Genomic DNA, 18264 nt, shown 5'->3' with positions numbered 1-18264 from the left:
ATATTTTCATTCTGATTGATTTTACAGCCTCTTGCTTAAAGACTCTTGTTTAACTATATACACTGAGAACATGACAAAAGCTTTGCTGTGCGTCTGTATAGAAAGAGAAAGTCTATTTAAAATAAATAATAATAATAATAATAATAATAAGTACAATATATATATATATATATATATATATATATATATATATATATATATATATATATATATATATGATAGCTCGCAATACAATCAAGCAGTAAAAATGTAATGATAAAATGTATCATTACATATAATTATATCTATATACAATACAATTATATTTAACAATAAAATAGAATGCACAGGATAAAATAAAAGATGAAGTGAAAATATAAGTAAATATGAAAATAAATATACATAAAATATATTTTAAAAAATGTAAATATACATAAAATATTTAAAAAAAAACCCTATAATATATATATATATATATATATATATATATATATATATATATATATATATATATATATATATATTTAATAAAAAAATAACAATAAAAGAAATAAAAGAATTTCACAATAAAAAAATAATAAAATGCTATGAGTAAGTGCTTTAAATTAAACAATAACTAAAATGTTAAATGCTTTTTAAAAGTGTGTATGGTGTGGAATATTTTTTTTAAATAAAGGAACGTTTTTTTAATTTATTTTTTTTTAAAAATTTTTTTACAAAGGGTAATCTAGAAATACTGCATTTTCATTTTCTGATTTCTGAATTACTGGAAAGTGGAAATGAAATCCCATCTGGATTTTTAAACCTTGGTAATAACGTTCTGTTTAGTATTTTTTTTTTTCTTTTTCCAAAAATGAGTTCTAGATATGACATTAACTAATCATGCGACTGAACATACTGTTTGTGAAAAATCTACAAAATATAAAGTTTTGACTATATTTGATGATAAAAACTGACTCAGTATCAAAACCACAGGACTGTCAGCGAGAACCTAGGTGTTGATTTGCCAAATCGAAATATTGTGCTGACGTGACGATCGCTTGTGTGTTCATCCTTGTTGAATTAACACTTACAGTGCACACTGGGGATTAGTGATGCTACACACTGTACACCAGAGACCAGACACATACTGGAGGTGATTATTAAATGTATTGTATAATCTGATTATCTGTAATTCACAGGGAGACTCAGGTGGTCCCCTGGTGTGTCAGGACAACCCCTCGGCCCCCTGGGAAATCCACGGTATCACCAGCTTCGGGCCGGTCGGCTGCATCATGAACAAAAAGCCCAGTGTGTTCACTCGCTCGTCTGCCTACACGTCCTGGATCGAGAACATTATACGCAAGGATATCTACCACCTCACCTGTATGTTAGCATTGCAGACGAATGATATATTCTCTACACTTTAGAGCAAATTTCATACAAACGATCATGCTGAAAAGAACAATAGAAACCATCACAGAAATTCAAATGGTTTCCACTACAAATACCATTACAAAACATCAACTAACCATTAAAACCTTTACCATTATTAGTCCTTAATGGTATCCACTAGATACAACATCCCTGCAATAGAAGGCAATAAATTACCAGTAGAGACCCACAGGGACCCTTACATCCATCCATCCATCCATCTTCAACCGCTTACTCGTTTTCAGGGTCACGGGGGAACCTGGAGCCTATACCAGGAAGCATCGGGCACAAGGCAGGGGGACCCTTACAGTTTGAATTAAAAACCAATACAATTCCCATTATAACCATTAAGACCAATTCTATGAGGGTTTCTATTGTTGTTGTTTTTCAGCAGGGGACCCACTCTCATGTGTTGTACAGTCTTGCTAAGTGCTCTTGAATTCATATGTTAGTAATTTAACAACACATCTGAATGAAAACTGTATTATTAAACTTTTAAAATAATATTACAATATTATTGTTAAATAAAAACATCTCCACGGTGTCTTTTTTTTATCCATATAAAATATTTAGCTAGCTAAATTGGGAGCCATTAGCTAGCTTGGGCTCTGTGTCCATAATTCTTGGTTGCCTCGCAAGTGTTCTCATGACTTTAAGTGTATCATGTGTTCATATGTCAAAGGTACAGGTTGGAATGCCCATTATCGGGGCATTTCCCCCATCTTCATTCCAACAACAAACTAGTACATGAACATGTGATTTGTAATAGAATGACTGTCAGAGCTGCTGTTATAGCAAACTAATCACCACCTTCTGACCAACCAGAATCACAAATTCAACAATACTGTGGATTAAATAAAGTTTTTTTCTGTTGCGTTATACTGTAGTTTCTCCCTTTAATTACCCGGTTTCTCTCTTTCTTATTGCTGTTGTTTTACAGCTTCTGGTTGTGGTGGGCTGATGGACCAGACTGGCACTGCAGGTGTGTTGGCCTCAATGAATCACCCTGAGACTTATGAGAACGGTGCCCAGTGCCGCTGGAACATCCGTGTACCCTCAGGCAAACGCGTGCACCTTCACTTCGAATCGTTCTCACTAGAGGAGAGCCAGATGTGCATCAGCGACAGCGTCTCCATCTCGGACCACCTCAGCCCTCTGGGTATGTGGGGCGTCGGAGAACTCCGAATGTTCATTTATTATAAATGCGTCAACGAGATTTCTGTAAGGAAATATTAGATATAAGATATAAGAGGCAAAAAATGATGTAAACAGCTATATGTCCAATTACATAAGTTACAGTACTACTGCAAATATACAGCCAACATTCATAACTATATATTATATATATAATATTAAAAATAAGATCAAAAAGTCACAACATAATTGAAAATGAATAAAAAAATATGAATTCATACAGCAGGTTCTTAATACAGCACTGCTGAGATGATTGTTAGTTTGTAAAAAATGATAATGAATTATTTATTTTCTAATTTTAAAAAAATATATTATTAACTAATATTAACTTGTGTAGGGGGCATGGTGGCTTAGTTGTTAGCACGTTAAGCTCGCACCTTGGGGGTTTGATCCACTCCCTGTGTGTGTGGAGTGTGCATGTTCTTCCCGTGCTTCGGGGGTTTCCTCCGTTTACTCCGGTTTTCTCCCCCAGTCCAAAGACATGCGTTGTAGGCTGACTGGCATCTCTAAATTATACGTAGCGTGTGATTGGGCCCTGCAATGGGTTGGCACCCCATCCAGGGTGTCCCCCGCCTTGTGCCCCGAGTCCCCTGGGACAGGCCCCAGGCTCCTCGCGACACCCTGTGTAGGATAAACGGGACAGAAAATGGATGGATGGATTAACTTGTGTATATTACGCTATTAATTTTATGGCCACACTTTAAATAAATACCATCATTATATACAGTTCAAAAAGTACAATTAAATGTGCATTAAATATCACTTAAAGTACACTTAAATGCCACAATGGAACTACTCATGAAACTGTCAATGTACACTTGCTTTGTTTTCTCCTTCAGGAACACACTGCAGTGCATATCCTCCAGCAGACGTGGTTTCTGCCGGTGATGCGCTGACCGTCCTTTTCTCCTCCAATACCAGAGTGGTTGACACCGGCTTCAGCGCCACATGGAAAGCCGTGAACCCGACTGATATCAACAGTGAGTCACACACATGCTGAACATGTTAATGTAATCCATGTATACAAGACAAACATATACAACATTAATTCTGCCTTATCCTCTGTCTCCGTATCTGTATGGATATAGTTGGCTGTGGTGGAGAGTTCACCGGACAGCAGGGGGAGCTAGTCTCACCAAACTGGCCCAATAACTATCCGAAGCAAACTGTCTGCACATGGAGCATCTCCAGTCCGTCAGCCAAGAGCCTCCACATCATCTTCACACACTTTGAGCTGCAAGCAGTTAACGTCCTGGGCAAGTGTATGGACTTCGTGGAGGTGTTTGATGCAGCTGGGAAGTCGCAAGGTTAGAGCAGAAGCACGATTGTGAATATCAAAAGAACAAAATTCCCTCGGACAGGAAGTTCAGAAAGCATAGTTATCTTTCCGTGTCCATCTTTCTGTTTATATTTCCACAGCAGAAACCTGTCACACTAGCTAGAAAATGACCTTTTGACTCACCTTTAGCAATGTTATAGCACCATCTGCTGGTCAAAACCTGATTTAAAGTCCTTTAATCCTTGTTTTGGGAATGCTTCCCCGCCTAGGCCAGTTCTGTGGATTTGCACTACCCAAGCTGGCCGTCGCTGGAGACAAAGCCACTGTGCGCTTCCTCACCAATGACGCACGCCAAGAGAAGGGTTTCCGTGGTTACTGGACCACTGATCCGAGTGTGTTTCCCACCCTGCCACCGCTGCCACCCAACCCGTGGGATGACGTGAAGATTGGTGAGTAGTAACTTTTAGATAGTTTCGTCGATTTATTTTCAATAACAACAGCTCTCATTTATGGAAGGAGTCTCCAGTGTCAGCACTTTGTAACAGTCAGAGGTAAAGCGCATGGGAAAGTCATCAGGACAAATGACTTCACGCTTTGGGGTTTCTTGGTAACACAACAACCTGCAGGTTTTTTGTCTTATTAACCTCAAGAGAGAGAGAGACTATAATGTTTATAGTGACTAACATTTATATATATATATATATATATATATATATATATATAGTACAGCATATGGCTGTTAAAATCCACTATAACGGCAGTGAAAACAGGAATTAACTTGTATTGAGGATGTGGCACACCATTAAATGTAACTGTAAATGTATAATAAGTGCATTATGGTGTTTTTAAATGAATAATAACTTGTTAGCATTGCTGTGGAATAAAAGATTTAGTAAGAGTTTATTTAGGAATTAAACTAAACATATCGTGTAAAAGACAACATATATTGTTAAACAATTTCCTGGTATTGGAATTTGCTCAGGTTTAGTTGAAGACCATGCAATTTTATTTGAGCATAGCTTGCCAGTCTGAATGTGCAATGTCTCGCAAGGTTGTCTTGAGTCCAGATGTCAAAAATGTTAGATGTTCTAAGGTTATTTTCTCTCCTCACAGACTGGCCTGCTGAATGTGGGACTCCTGCAGTGGCTCCAGTTACACTTGTAATGAGGGTTGTGAATGGAATGGAGGCTAAACCTCATTCTTGGCCATGGCAAGTGTCTATGCAGGTGAGAAGGAAGGATGAGCACAAGACACGGTTACTCGTCACTGTTGGTTAGCTCTTACTGACAATAATGGATGTGTTTTGTGCCTCCATCAGGTCAAACAGCTTCCTTTTATGCCTTTCCAACATGTGTGTGGTGGCTCATTGATCCATGAGGAATGGGTCCTGACTGCTGCCCACTGTTTTTCACAGTAAGAAAACACACACACACACAGACACACTTACATATGCAGCACAATGCCCTAAAGGGTATCATGAATGTAATCATGCCACAAATATAGCATCCATACATCCGACAACTGTCTTCTATCACCCCTTCGATCAAATTATCCATTTATTCATCTTCCACCATATCCATCTATCTTTTAGCTCATCTATCATCCATCCATCATCCATCCATCCATCTATCCATCCATCCACCAACCTATCCATGTATCCATCCAGCCATGCATGCATACATCCATCAACCATGCATTAATCTTTCTACAAGACTATGCACCCATTATTCCACCATCAAGTCCATCCATCCACTAACCCATTCTCTCATGACCCCATCCATCCATTCATCCATCCAAGCATCCATACATACATCCACCACTCTGTCAATCTACCTACCCAACCATTCATCAACCAACGTATCTATCCATCTTTTCCCACCAAAAGAGCGACTCATCCATCCATCCATCCATCCACCAACCCATTCACCTATAACCCCATCAATCATCCATCCATCCATTCATTAACCAACGTATCTATCCATCTTTTTTCCACCAACTGGATGACTCATCCATCCATTTATCCATCCATCCATCCATCCATCCATCCATCCAGCCATGCAGTAATTCTTCCTAAAGCCTATTCATCCATTATTCCACCATCAATTCCATCCATCCATCCTTCACCCTGTCAATCTACCTGTCCATCCATTCATCAACCAACGTATCGGTCCATCTTTTTCCACCAGTCTGTCATTCAATTCAATTCAATTCAATTTTATTTGTATAGTGCTTTTTACAATAGACATTGTCTCAAAGCAGCTTTACAGAAATATATAAACACGGTATACAGATATTAAAAGCGCAAATTTATTCCAATTGAGCAAGCTGGTGGCGACGGTGGCAAGGAAAAACTCCCTAAGATGTTAAGAGGAAGAAACCTTGAGAGGAACCAGACACAGAAGGGAACCCGTCCTCATCTGGGTAACAACAGATAGTGTGAAAAAGTTAATTATGGATTCATATGAAGTCTGTTTGGCCTTAGAAGCAGCCGTAGTCCCAGCAATCTGGAATTGGAATAGATGAGAGCTCCATCCAGAGGTAGGACATCTGAAACGGATCAGGCAGGTCCGGAGAGCAGAAAGGATCAGGATCTCTAGTATCTCCATAAAATCATGTGTGGCTCGACAGAAGGAGAGAGGGAGAGAAAAGATTATTAGGAATGTGCTTAGTGTAACAGAAAGTCTAGTCAGGGTAGGCTTGAGCAAACAAATACATTTTTCAGCCTAGCCTTAAACACTGAGACTGTGTCTGAGTCCCGAACACTAATTGGAAGACTGTTCCATAAATGTGGGGCTCTATAAGAGAAAGCTCTTCCCCCTGCTGTAGCCTTCGCTATTCGAGGTACCGTCAAATAGCCTACATCTTTTGATCTAAGTAGGCGTGGCGTATCATCTCATGCACACATGCATCCATCCATCCATCAACTCACCAATCATCCATGCACCTAACAAATGATCCCTCATCCATCCACCCATCCATTTATCCATTCATTCAATTAACCCACCCATCAATCTGTTCCTTTTTCCATCAACTTGTCCATCTGAAATCTTGTTCTCTTTATCTGTCCTCTTCAGAATCTCAGTTCCTAATTCATGGCAGATGTGTTTTGGGAAACACCACATAAACTCCAGTATGGACGGCCCCACAGAGGTGTGCGTTCCTGTGGTCGCTATCATCTCACACAAGGATTTCGTCTACCCCCAGATCAATGACCTCGCCAATGACATTGCCCTGGTGCGACTGGCCAAGCCCGTGTCCATGACACGAGAGATCAGCCCTGTGTGTCTGCCTAAACCTGAGTCCCTAATGCCTACTGGCCACTTCTGCTATGTCACTGGATGGGGAGATGAAAAAGGTCAGGAAGAAGCAATCTTCTCAGAAACTAAATTGTACTTAATTATTATTGTAAAAGGAATAACGCTTCCAAAAATTACATTTATATCAGTCAGTAGCTTTTAATTTGGCATATTTGTCTTACAGGCAGTACAGTTCCTGTAGTGGCTAAGAAGCTGAACCAGGCTCCTCTTCCTATTGTCTCCTACGAGACGTGCAGCAAACCAAACTACTGGTGGGACAGTGTGCGGCCTTCTATGGTCTGCGCCGGCTACGAGTCGCCCGATGAGCTTAAATCTGCCTGTCAGGTATGTGAGCGAACGAGAGGAAATGAATATGTGCAATATGTCTCGGTCTAGTGCAGTTTACAACTTCTGCTGAGTTAGTAATTACTGGTTTTAAATACTTCACTACTAAAAATGCTAAACATATTACTACGTATATTATAAGCAAATGTTTCCGAATCATTTCTGCATAGAAATGTATTTTTTAAATAAAAGTATAAAACAAAAATACAGCACAGTGTTTGGAGCTGTTCTATTTCAGTCATCTTTCAATATATCCAAGAAATCCTGCACTATCACTATAGAAATGGCGTAGGCTTCATAGCACTGATGTAATACCTGAGGCTGTAAAATACAAATGGTTGACAGTCAGGCTGAGTCTCATGGGGCCCTGTGCAGTTACATAAGCTCTCACTGTTACTCATAATTGCACTGTGTTATATAAAACCCCGAATGATGCCATGTGGCCATCTAATTAAACTAATGGGTCCAAATTATGGCCTTTTGTTTTAATGACATTCCACAAATTATTACTTACACACTAGGTAATGAGCATCAGAGGTACATAAGGTTTGAATCACATATTGTGCTTTTCTTTTTTATTTCTTTGTCATTTTGTTTAACACGAATCCATCTCTCCCGTTCTCCTGGATTAGGGTGACTCAGGTGGGCCATTCGTGTGCAAATCAGCTGACACTGGCTCCCTTTGGGAGGTGCACGGCGTGGTGAGCTTCGATCCTCGTGGCTGCGTTGTGGACAAAAAGCCATCCGTGTTCACTCGAGTCTCAGCCTTCAACCACTGGATAGAAGACAACGTCAAGCGATACGTCTATGAAAACACTCCAGCTGCTTAAATCTGAGCAAGAATACCTGAAATAGACTCTCCATGACTTTCTCGCCTTTAATCTCACCTTTATTTTTTGCATTTTCTTTACAACAAGTCCTTAGTGGACGCTGGGGGTGGAACCAAGAACCAACTAGACACAGAAAGAAAGATGGAGATGTTATTACAATCTCAGTACGGTGGTTTATTTAGTCAATCAAGTCATGATGCTGAGTTTAACGAGAGTCAATGTAAGTAGATTAACTGACCAAATTTAACAGGCTAAAGTTGCTAATGTAAAATTTTTCTCACACACAACCAAAAAGCCTCATATAATAATCTGTATACTATTATAGTTTATATGATTCAGTAATATCATCAGTATATCAAGTTCTCTTAAATGGTTCTAAACCTCATTCTGTGAAGTTCTTCCTCATGCATATACAGGTCATTCTATGGAATTATTATGCTATTACTTATTCTAATTAACGGACAGTTTGCCATCATGTCAAAATATGTCAAAACATGTCAACAATAGAAGCATAACGCTTCAGGAAAAATAAAATAACCGCTCATTTTCATATGTTTACATTCCTGCTGTTATTTATCCAAATAAATTGATCCAATTTAGATTTATCCAAATAAATCGAAATAATTTAGTTGAAAAATAATGCAAGCCAATCTTTTAAACTGTAAACATTGGGTCTTCAGCTGTGTGTTATCAATATACTGCAAGGTATTTTGGAATAAGCATCAAGCAATGCAATAAGCAATGTTATACTTGTTATATTTAGGGTCCAAGAACCAGGGATCCATCCATCCATCCATCTTCTATACCGCTTTATCCTTTCAGGGTCACGGGGAAATCTGGATCCTATTCCAGGGAGCATCGGGCACAAGGCGGGGTACACCCTGGACAGGGTGCCAATCCATCGCAGGGCACAATCACATACATATTCACACACCCATTCATACACTACGGACACTTTGGACGTGCCAATCAGCCTACCATGCAGGTCTTTGGACTGGGGAGCAGTCCACGGGGAGAACATGCAAACTCCGCACACACAGGGCCGCGGCGGGAATCGAACCCCCGATCCTGGAGGTGTGAGGCGAACGTGCTAACCACTGTTTATTAATTTTCAGCATTGCCCATTTTTGCGGTGCTTGGCATGCTTGGATCACTAGCACCCCTTTAACATTTTACTTAATTATGAGCATCCAGTTTCACCAACACGCACCAAATTTAGTAGTCACGTGTGTCTCCTTTAGCCAAATAATTTCACCATCACATCCTTTAACTCTGCATAACAGGAAGTTAGGAAGCCATTTAGATAGGTATGAAACTTTTACTCCTCAAACCAAATTTTGTCAGTATGATATCAATCCAGGATGCTAAACTGTGAAAGAATGTTCGATATTTTAAATGATGTTCCCATGGCGGTGCAATTAATTAACTTGCAACAACAACGGCACACAAACAGGAAGTGTGGCATTATTCCAATGCACAACATGCATTAAAAACCTGCTGCTCCAACAGAATAAAATGAAGTTCAGGGTTATTTGTTCAATGGTTTGGTACCGGTTCTCTGGCAGTCCTGAAATAGAAACTCACAACCTTTCAATCACTAGCTCAAAACCTTAACCACTGATCCAATACTGTCCGTAATCCAAAATACGTTAGGAATGAAACACAATAAGGTATACTGATGTAGAAAAAATTCAATAGCAAGGTGGTATGATATGGACTTGTGTGATGCGATGTTGCTGAAGGGTTTTATTCTCCTTATATGGCAGCAATTTGCCAATATTTATAGATTGACACGACATAATATGCATGCATTTACAGTCACATTTAACCTTGTCTGACATCTGTGAATCAAATTAGTTCCTGTTAACACTTACTTTACAGCACCTAACAGCTGCTCCCTCACCAGAGTCTCTTTTTTTCTCTACTGAAGTTTCTAACACAAACAAATGCAGCTTGTCATGTTACTGAGAAAATGCAAACTCTACTGTCCTGCAGATTTTAGGTTTACTACTGATTGTTAAAAAAAAAAAAAGTGCTGACACTGGAGACTCCTTCCATAAATCTCCCCATAGAAAAGTGATTTAAAATCCATGTATGTGTAGTGTCCCTCTTACTATAGAAAAGATAGCACATTAGAACGAGTGCATTTATATAAACCTGTGAGTTGGCGTGCAGTCAGAACTACTTTCCGAGCTGAAGCTGTAGACAGTTAATCAACACCTTCTGGCCAATCAGATTCAAGAATTCAACAGCACTGTGGTATAGCCCAATTTAAAGCACAGCTAGTGTAAAACAAACAGAAATGTCAACTTGAATCTACTGTAAATGCAATTTAAACAGCCCTTGGAAAATAACTGTACAATATTTTTGGAATTTCCTGATATTCTGATAATAGAAAGTTCAAGAATAATATTAAATATGATAAGCTATCCCTTTTAAGTGCCTCTAAGAGATAAACATGACGCTATGCTGTATATTGCTTAAAACGAAATAATAGTTGGAGTATATAAGGAGGTTCAGGGGGTTAGTGAACCCCAGCACTACGAATTGTGAATGGAGGAAGTGAATAAAGGCACATGTTGCGTCTTCAGCACTTCACCCCCAGGCAAAGACACACTCAAAGATTCAGCCTGTTGGTCACATGACTCATCTAGCCAACCAACTGGAGTGCAGGGCTCAGATTTCAGTTCAAGAGGAGGCTCTAATCCGTGTAGAGGTTTTCAGACAGAGAAGGAGGCTGACTTGAGGGACTCCCTTCTGTCTCTGACTCAATCCAGACTTTGTTAGACTTCCGCACTAGACTACAAATGGACGACGGATGGATTGAGTTCATGGTTCTTGGCTTTGGGCTTTGTTCTGGAATGTTTCTAGGACCTGCATGAGGAGGAGGGGGTGGATTTAAGGAAATCATCCTTCGTGCTTTAAAGCCACCACGTAGAAGAAGTGAGAGAATGGGGGCAGGAGCACTCACCATTTGTGTAAGTATGGAAAAACACCAGGCCGGAGGCTCCTTTTAAGGCAGAGAGACAGATATTTAAAGACTGAGACAGACTTTTAAGATCAAGAGAGGCTTTTGGGGAAAAAGTTTCGAAAGACGTGATGGTTTTCTTAAGAGGAAAAAGTTGATAAAGAGCAACAGAGCCAGTCATGCAGTGTGCATCTCTGTGTCTGTGTGTCCATGCCCGTGTGTGCTTGTGTGAGTGTATTTGTGTATCTGTACTTTTCTTGGCTGTCATCCTAGACATGACTTTGGGCAAAGACAGTTTGCTCACAGTGGTCAGTTTTTCCGCATGGCCTCTGCTTAAAGGCTTCTCTTGCATCCATTAGGACACGCCAGCTTTTGCACTCTTACACGTCCCAGTTAAAGCTAAAAACTACACATTTCTCTTTCTCTCCTGGTAGTTTTAAGTGGTCTTCTGTAGATGTGAGAGAAAAGGCCATGCAGATCTCTTAAAACATGCAATCCAAACATCCAGTCATTGTGTGTTCAAGGAGAAAGAAAGTAAGGAAGTTTGGTAGTAAAGCTGTCCTGTGTTAGGTGGTTAAAGCCCATTATGGAGGCATGATCATGTTCTCTCTAGTACAGCTGTTGCTGGTGGTCTTCTGAGCCCCAACACGCGCTCCAACAGTTGCTCCTCAGCCCACACAGAAAGAGGCAAGGAAATTGAGAATGGAAAAAAAAAAGAAAGAAAGCGCATGCTGAGGCTTGTTGCCAGTCATGCAGAGTGGAGAACTGTGGGTATTGACTCCATCTGCACAGAATCCCAGATAAAACAAAGCCTTATATTCAGATCATCAAAGCAAAGACTGAAGATTGGGAATAAATCCAGCTTTTCAGACAGAATCAAATCCAAGGACAGAGTTGCGCAGTCAAGAGCCAGCTGTAGGGTGCGACTATAGTTCTCTGGCAGTCCTGGGGTTTGAATTCACCACCATCTGGTGTGAGGGAAATGATTCATTTTTTTTTATCTCAGGAAAATTTACTTGTGCATTAAATTTGCCGAACGTATCATGTACCGCTGATATGATGGAATGAATCAATGGGACATCCCACTTGATGATAACCCTCCACAAAAATACTGCGTCTCTTGTGCTTCTTAATAAGTACTCTCTTTACTTATTTATTGTTCGAACCAGACTCTTTCCATTAGCAAATATTTTTACCATTATTATATCTCTCTCTCTATATATACCCGTCGGTATATATATTAGTTTTGTAGCTGTGATCTAAGAAACACTAATATCTCTGCCGTCACAGAGGCGAAGTTCCTGGAACTTCTTATAAGAAACCGCTCCATGTAATACTTCTCTCAATGTAATACACACATTTCTTATATCATTGACCTCCCTTCCATACAGACAGCAATACACAATGACTTCATAAAATTCTAATTCTAAATCATTGACTCCCTTCCACACAGACAGCAATACACAATGACTTCATAAAATTCTAATTCTAATTCTAAATTCTTGATGATTCCTACCCGTCAGTGGTAAGTCTGCATCAGTCTTTCGCTCTGCATAACAAAGGACAAACTGCCTTCGCATCAACACGACTTCAGGGTGAAACTTTTCCACGGGCGACCTCCGGTTTACTTGTTGTCCAGAAAAGCTGAAAAGACTCGCGCAGCCCAGCCAGGAGACGCCAAATTGTCATGGAAATTAGACAACACTCGCAGACTCGTCCTCTGAAGGTAAAAAGGTTTATTACAGAAAGATGGTTAATACAGGATAGAATAAAGCAGGATAGAATAATGAGAGCGCTCTGAAGTGCTTGTGCTGAACCACTACTACATATATGAAACACAGAGCATGACACACTTCTCTGTACGGATAAGAAGCTGTTTGAGGCAGTTCAAACAGGCTTTGTTTTAGGATCTTAGAAGATGTGCAGAAGAACATGTTTGCGTCTCTGCATGCAGATAAACATTCTGTACTGATCTAAGTGACATGACATGGCCTTCTTAGGTGTTATCCTCTGATGAGAATGAAACAGAACAAGAACAAAACTATTACAAGGTAAAAATTAGTAATTTCCCTCACATTTCCCCCATTTTATCATTACAAAATATGATAACTAAAATTAACAGAGAAATTACAATGCTGTGAATACATCAGAACTTCAGAATCCTTTCACGGTTCAACTGAATCCATCATACAGACATAATGAAGGCGCTAAGACTGTTTTTGCGGATATAAAGTATCCTGTAGTCAAGCAAGCTTATTTTAGAGTGAAATGAGAGTCGTCATGGTCAAATGCATATCTACAATAGACATGAAATGGATGTCAATGGGTCGTCATCGTCATTGTCAGTGTCAGGATCTGGTACTCAGTCAGGTTTAGGATACAATTCAGGTTGGTCATCATAGGGATCGTACTCAATATCCGTCAACCTAAAAATAGCGGCAATTTGAATAGTTCTAGGAAATGGAATTGTCTGGGAATGTACTTATTATTCAAATAGTTCATTAGAGGGTTCCATTGACTTTTTTTTATACACTGAAAGGCATCCTTGGCTGCGAAAAGTTAAGATTGATAACCCCTGCTCTAGTGGGTACAGAAGACCCATAATGCACTTTGCTGTTTGTGGGGAATATGATTAAGACACGGTCATCTGTGTGAGTCAGCTCAGTCTGAGAGATCAGGCATGTCAGGAGCAGCTGGTAAAGGACGTTTGAGTTTTCACAGCAGGTGGGTGAGGAACGGGAGAGCAATCGACACTGCTATCAGAAACAATGGACAAAGTGCCATTAGTAATTAAAGAGCATTGTCAAGGAGATGGCCAGTGAGTGGATAGTTTCCTAGAGTCGACCAAACAGTATTTCGTGAGTCAGTTATGCATTTATTAGGACACTGCTGCAGTGAATAAAAAAACCACCTCGGTGTGTGAATATAAATTAGCATTCTGGTATAAATCTAGTGTTTAATGTTATGTGTATTGTATTGTATATGCAATATTGTATCTCTCTCTTTTAGCTTTTTGATAGACATTCCTATTGTCTTGGGAATCCCTACGATGATCAGCTAATCCTGACTGCTAGATTCTGATGGAAGCGTTAATGAACACATCAGTGCTAGCTTTAGTGGTGTACTGTAGGTCTTACCTTAACTCCTTAAACTTCCAGGATCAGTGAGAATCATTTATAGAAGTTGAAGAATAATATGGTTTAAGCCTCATAGCTCGGAATTGAAGGAGTTACTGAATGTGGGATTAAACCTTGACCAAGGTGATTGTAATGATGCAAACTTAATTATACCTTCACGATGCGTCATGGAAGGCTTTTTGAAGGCTTATAGGTGAACTGAATACTTTAAATTGCCCATAAGTGTGACTGAATGCGTGCATGAGTGTGTGTGTGTGTGTGTGTGTGTGTGTGTATGGTGCCCTGTGATGGACCGGTGTCCCATCCATGGTGGATGTGCTGATGCGTAACAAAGTAAAATGTATAATCATTGATAAACTGATGTTTTCTTTAAGATATTTAAGATTTTAACATTTTGGGAAGGAGTCTCCAGTGTCAGAGCTTTGTAACAGAGAACATTGTGCTTTGAGGTTTCTCCGTCACATCCGTTTTTTTCCCCTTATTAACTTAAAGAAAGAGAATAAATTAGACGCTAGTGAAGGCATGTTCCATAACATTAAACTATTTTATTTATTTCTAAATTTAAAAAATTGGCAAATTGCTGCATTTTTGCATTGGGCCACATCACTGATTATTTTTCTATACCAGTGCTCCTCGAGTGTTTTATGTAAATGTTTAACAGTACACTGACAACAACCGACCGACCGATTGTGTCTGGTCAGTAGTCATCCCTTTCCATTAATTAATCTGGTAAAGAGGAGTTGACCATTTATGAATATCTACAGAAGGGCTACAGTCAGTAATTGTATACAAAAAAAAGTGCACCTGTATATGGCTGGTGTACATGATGTAAGTGTAAGTGAATACAATAAAGTGGCAACAATTGTAAGTACCTGACCTTTTCTTGCTTCAGTAGTTCACTTAATGCTTCCTAACCAAGCCTGTTCTACCCAGAATTGTTCATTGTTCTACCTGCACGATCGTTTGCACAGACCTCTGTTTTGCGCAGGTGATATTAATAAAAATTCAGGCTTCCCCATAGAGAATATTTACAAACAGCTTGACTACTCTGTCCATAAAAGCTCTGTCAGCTGTCTTTTCTGTGTGATAAGTCCCTGCTCGCTTTAACCGTCACCTCTCTTTCCTTAAGATAAGTCTTTGCTTGCTTTAGACGATTCCCTTAGCTACAGGTGCGCGGCAACCAGAGTCCTGAACGTTCCCTGCAGGAACTGGTGCACTCCCTTCTCTCTCTCTGATCCACGGCGTTGTGTTTTGTCACGTCAGACACACCGTTACGTCCCCGTGGAGGCTCTCAAGAAAGTGATCCGAGGAACAGCGACGATGTGGCCGAGGGCAGCCGTGCCCGTGGTTGACTTTTCTCCTTTCTTGTGTTTCTCTAAGCACAACAAAACAGCCGTGCAGATCAGGATCAGGGAGGACATGAAGAAGATGGTCCAACTGCCTGTGCTGAAGAACCTGCCGACTTCTGCCACAGCCGGAGATGAGAGCGGTCCAAGGGTGTTCGGCGTGGCCCTGATGGAGCTGAGCAAACTGGGATTGGTGAAGGACGGCGTGCCCTCGGTGTTGAGGAGCATGGTGGAGTACCTCAGACAGAACGGTGAGTAAGCTGGAGAGTCATGATACACCAATGACAGGCTTTATTAAAAGTATTTAGAATCAAATGTAACATATAAAGCATACAGAACAGAATGAATTCATTTCATACACAATGCACAACATGCTTTAGTGATATGCAAATAACTTTATTTCATAACTATTGACTGTGCACAGTATTTTATTTTCTGAGGTCTGCTAACAAACCGACACCACAAAACAAAACTTTAAGAGGCTGCGAATCAAATGAATTCAATGTTTACAAAAAGGAACAGGAAGAAAAAAAGTCATACATTTGGTTAAAATGCTGTTTAATTGGTTACCATTTTGTTTAAACTTAATGGGGTGAAACCACTGTGGGTTTACACTCTGGGTAATTTCGAATTGTTTTTATAAGTCACTGGTCAGCGTTTCTAAAATCACAGATGATACCCATAATATACCAAAAAAGCATTAAAAAGCAAAAAGACCACTAACCGTACACACAGGAGGGAGTATGCATTGAATTCATGCAAAATAACAAATACAAAATTGTCATGCAAATTTAACCTAATCAAGACTGCTTCATTTATGTAGTACATTTCATTTTCATTCAAATCTTAAGATCCTTTGCACAAGCAAGAGTAAAGACAATAAATCAAATTAATAGAAAAAAGAAAGCAAAACAAACGTAAAGCAGGAAACTAGGACTAAGTTTATTATGCTTTGGGGAGGATTTGGTGTAAGAGCCACTCACCCATGTATTATGTAGTGTATTATATATTAGTGATGTTCTGTTATATGTGCTGTTACTGAGGGAACAAATCATGCTTTTACTTAACACGCTGCTTTGTTTAACATTCTGTTCCAATGTCACACCCAGCTCCACCACCAGGTGTCCCTGCTCTCAATCCATGGCCAGTCCAGACTTTACAGTTCACTAACTCACCTGAACTCTAACTCACCTGCTTCCTGTGTTTAGTAAATCACTCAGCACTGCAAAAAAAAAAAAAAAAAAAAAAAAAAAAAATGGACATCTTAGCAAGTGAACATAGTCCAACTTATTTAGTGTTTCCTATTATAACATTACACTAAACCAAATATAAGATTCAACATATTTTTAGACTATTTATTTATTTATTTATTTATTTTATTACTAATTCCGAGCTTTAAAAAAGTATTGTTCCATTTACGAATACATTTGCTTTTTTCTAGATATAAACACTTAAAATTAGACACATTATACGCCAACAGAACAAGACTATGTCAAGCTTGCAATCAGTGAAAATGTCTCCAAACAGGTTTATATATATATATATATATATATATATATATATATATATATATATATATATATATATATACATATATATATATATATATATATATATATATATATATATATGATTGGTGGTATTAATAGAGCTATCTGAAGGATATTTTACTGCCTTTCTCCTTGGACTACATTTTAATCAGAAAGCTAACAACACTGTATTCAGGATTTCTTTGAATGAAAACAGTTACAGTTTTGCCCTGTTTTCCAACTTTTACTGAACACTAAACAGAATGATAGAATGACTATGCCTGAAGAGTATATACACGTGATGTTGCCTTCACATTTGTCCAGAATATAATATATTGCATAGCTCAGTTCATAGAAAAAGTTCTAAAGGGCAAGGTTAGTGGTAATACCTTTACTTTACTGAACTGATTCATATGCAATCAAATGAAATCCAACCACATCATCCATACTAGAGTGTTTTTATGAAATGAGGTCCTAGAAGACAGCTGTTTTATATTGCCTTTCAAATTGGGCAGCCTTTATACTGGCCACAATTCTTGCCTACCTATGCATCTTCTCCCAAATTCAATGACTGTAGGGCTAGGGACGATATTTTAGAGAGACTACAAAAACAATATTAGGCCTTAATCATTCACAGAAGCATTTACACATGACATATGGTATTCATGACAATGCAGTTAGTTTAGAAAAAAAAAGTTTATATCCCATGAGAGCTGCAGAGTTTGTGTAAATGTATATAAATTTCGCTTAATGGACTTTAAATCATATAACTGGAGAATTACTGCAATTGTATGTACGGATTACTCTGTCAAGTTTACATTGCTTATTTCAAATACAGATATTTAATGAAAATTTTGATATTAATGACAAAGAAAGCAAATCCATAAATTAAGACAAAGCGATTCAATTAGGACAAAGGTAATGGCACCCTAGAAAAGGAGGAAGAAT

The 18264-nt window shown here is 38.9% G+C and overlaps 2 protein-coding genes across 4 annotated transcripts in view; both read left to right on the top strand.

Moving 5' to 3' along the window:
- zgc:154142 (uncharacterized protein LOC555481 homolog) overlaps positions 1-8740 on the top strand; it is a 51947-nt gene extending 43207 nt beyond the window's left edge. Inside the window, exons 16-25 of the mRNA XM_053622019.1 lie at positions 1161-1344; positions 2333-2551; positions 3426-3566; positions 3675-3893; positions 4135-4314; positions 4979-5091; positions 5184-5278; positions 6940-7220; positions 7346-7506; positions 8139-8740. Of these exons, the coding sequence (XP_053477994.1) occupies positions 1161-1344; positions 2333-2551; positions 3426-3566; positions 3675-3893; positions 4135-4314; positions 4979-5091; positions 5184-5278; positions 6940-7220; positions 7346-7506; positions 8139-8336 (1791 nt within the window). The 3' untranslated portion in view covers positions 8337-8740. The remainder of the gene's footprint in view (positions 1-1160; positions 1345-2332; positions 2552-3425; positions 3567-3674; positions 3894-4134; positions 4315-4978; positions 5092-5183; positions 5279-6939; positions 7221-7345; positions 7507-8138) is intronic.
- Positions 8741-11058: 2318 nt separating this feature from the next.
- fam13a (family with sequence similarity 13 member A) overlaps positions 11059-18264 on the top strand; it is an 87972-nt gene continuing 80766 nt past the window's right edge. Inside the window, exons 1-2 of one of the 3 annotated variants that reach the window (XM_053622003.1) lie at positions 11059-11314; positions 15822-16038. In XM_053622003.1, coding sequence (XP_053477978.1) covers positions 11288-11314; positions 15822-16038 — 244 coding nt within the window. In that variant the 5' untranslated portion in view covers positions 11059-11287. Of the gene's footprint in view, positions 11315-12694; positions 13031-15821; positions 16039-18264 lie in introns of those variants that run through there. The other 2 variants (XM_053622002.1, XM_053622005.1) reach the window with 2 other exon arrangements.

Source organism: Ictalurus furcatus, chromosome 3, assembly GCF_023375685.1.
Source record: "Ictalurus furcatus strain D&B chromosome 3, Billie_1.0, whole genome shotgun sequence".
Lineage (NCBI taxonomy): Eukaryota > Metazoa > Chordata > Actinopteri > Siluriformes > Ictaluridae > Ictalurus > Ictalurus furcatus.
Note: the sequence above shows the minus strand (reverse complement) of the source record. Positions and strands in the feature narration are given on the sequence as shown.